Consider the following 1474-nt stretch of genomic DNA (forward strand, 5'->3'; position numbering starts at 1 on the left):
AAATTCATACGTGTCCGTTTTTGGTGTTTTTATGCAAATTCTTTTTCTAGTTGGAGTTTAGTCCATTTCTATATTCTTCCCTTCAAGTCTCAGGAGTCCAGGATTTTCTTCTGTATCTGTATTAATTGGTTCCCCTTTTCTTTATTGAAGAGGATCTGTGCATTCTTCTGCCAATTCTGCCATCTTACCAGAACTCTCCCCATACTGTTGTCTTAAATATTCATCAGTAAGGCTGTTGTCTTTGATGTTCATCAGTAAGTGCTGTTCAAGTCATCTTCACTTTCTGGAAGTAAGGTTATATGACAGACTAATAGATAAGTGGCTATAGTGACATTTAAAAACCAGATATTTTAATCAGTAAGAATAAGTTTGTTTTGTTAATACAAAAATGTATCGTGGGTTAATAGTCCATGTTTCTCTTGATTTTGTCTTTCTTGCAACAGTGGATATATTAATTCGTCCAATTTATGCAGGTAGAACCAGAGAAAGAAGCAGAGAACGGCAATAGCATAAATTTTCTTATCCTTGAACATTCATTTTACATTTGCTCCAGGGGATTCTGATAGTAAACTTAGAGTGGTTTGATTAAAAAGAAGTCACAAGTATTTCTTCAGTTGCCTTAGCTTCTTTGTTACTTGATCATCTTACTGTTTCTTGACTGTGTTGTATAATAGAACTTTTAGAACTTAAAACATCTTGTGTGCCTCATACTTTGATAGCTTATAGAATACTTTTACTTAAAAGTTCTTACTTTTTTTTTTTTTTTTTAAACGTAGAATGCTGCCTTTTTATATGGCCTTGGTTTGGTCTACTTCTACTACAATGCATTTCAGTGGTAAGTTGACATAAAACTATCAATATAAGGTGTTTTTAGTAAAGGATGTTGTTTTTTTGTGTGTGTATGTAATAAATACATAAAATGTTTTAATGGCAGTAAGCACACATTCTTCAGTAGTGCCATTTTTATCTTTCTAGTCTTCTAATCAAATTTGGTCCCAGTGCCCCTTTTCCCACTCAACATATATGCTAATATCTTCTGATAACCAGTAATTAATAACCAGTTTATAAACCCTCAACATTCTTCTGATAGATAATAATACTTCCTTTAGCCCTGAAGATCAACTGTAATAGTAATTATCAGATATTGTAAAGTAAATGATAGTATATTATGCTCTGAATCCTTTCCTGGTTGATGGTAGTGGTTAACACACTTCACTGCTAACTGTAAGGCTAGAAGTTAAAGTCCACTCAAAGGCTCTTAGTAATCTACTCGTGAAAAAGCAGCCATTGAAAGTTCTATGAAATACAGTGCACATTGATTCACATGTGGTTGCCAGGAATTGGAATTGACTAAATGGCAACAGTTTTATTTTCCCATTTGAGGGCTATAAAAATTCAAAGGAAAATGAACAAATACACAGTTTAATGTTTATGTCATGTATGGTAACCTGAATATTTATTACAGAATTTTTAA

General features: G+C 32.6%; 1 protein-coding gene across 1 annotated transcript in view; it reads left to right on the plus strand.

Moving 5' to 3' along the window:
- LOC103211795 (histone demethylase UTY-like) overlaps nucleotides 1-1474 on the plus strand; it is a 398135-nt gene that overhangs the window by 140054 nt on the left and 256607 nt on the right. Inside the window, 1 exon segment of the mRNA XM_042783269.1 lies at nucleotides 777-835. Coding sequence (XP_042639203.1) covers nucleotides 777-835 — 59 coding nt within the window.

This window comes from Orycteropus afer, unplaced genomic scaffold (assembly GCF_000298275.1).
Source record: "Orycteropus afer afer isolate SDZICR_OR568_19922 unplaced genomic scaffold, OryAfe1.0 scaffold00794, whole genome shotgun sequence".
NCBI lineage: Eukaryota > Metazoa > Chordata > Mammalia > Tubulidentata > Orycteropodidae > Orycteropus > Orycteropus afer.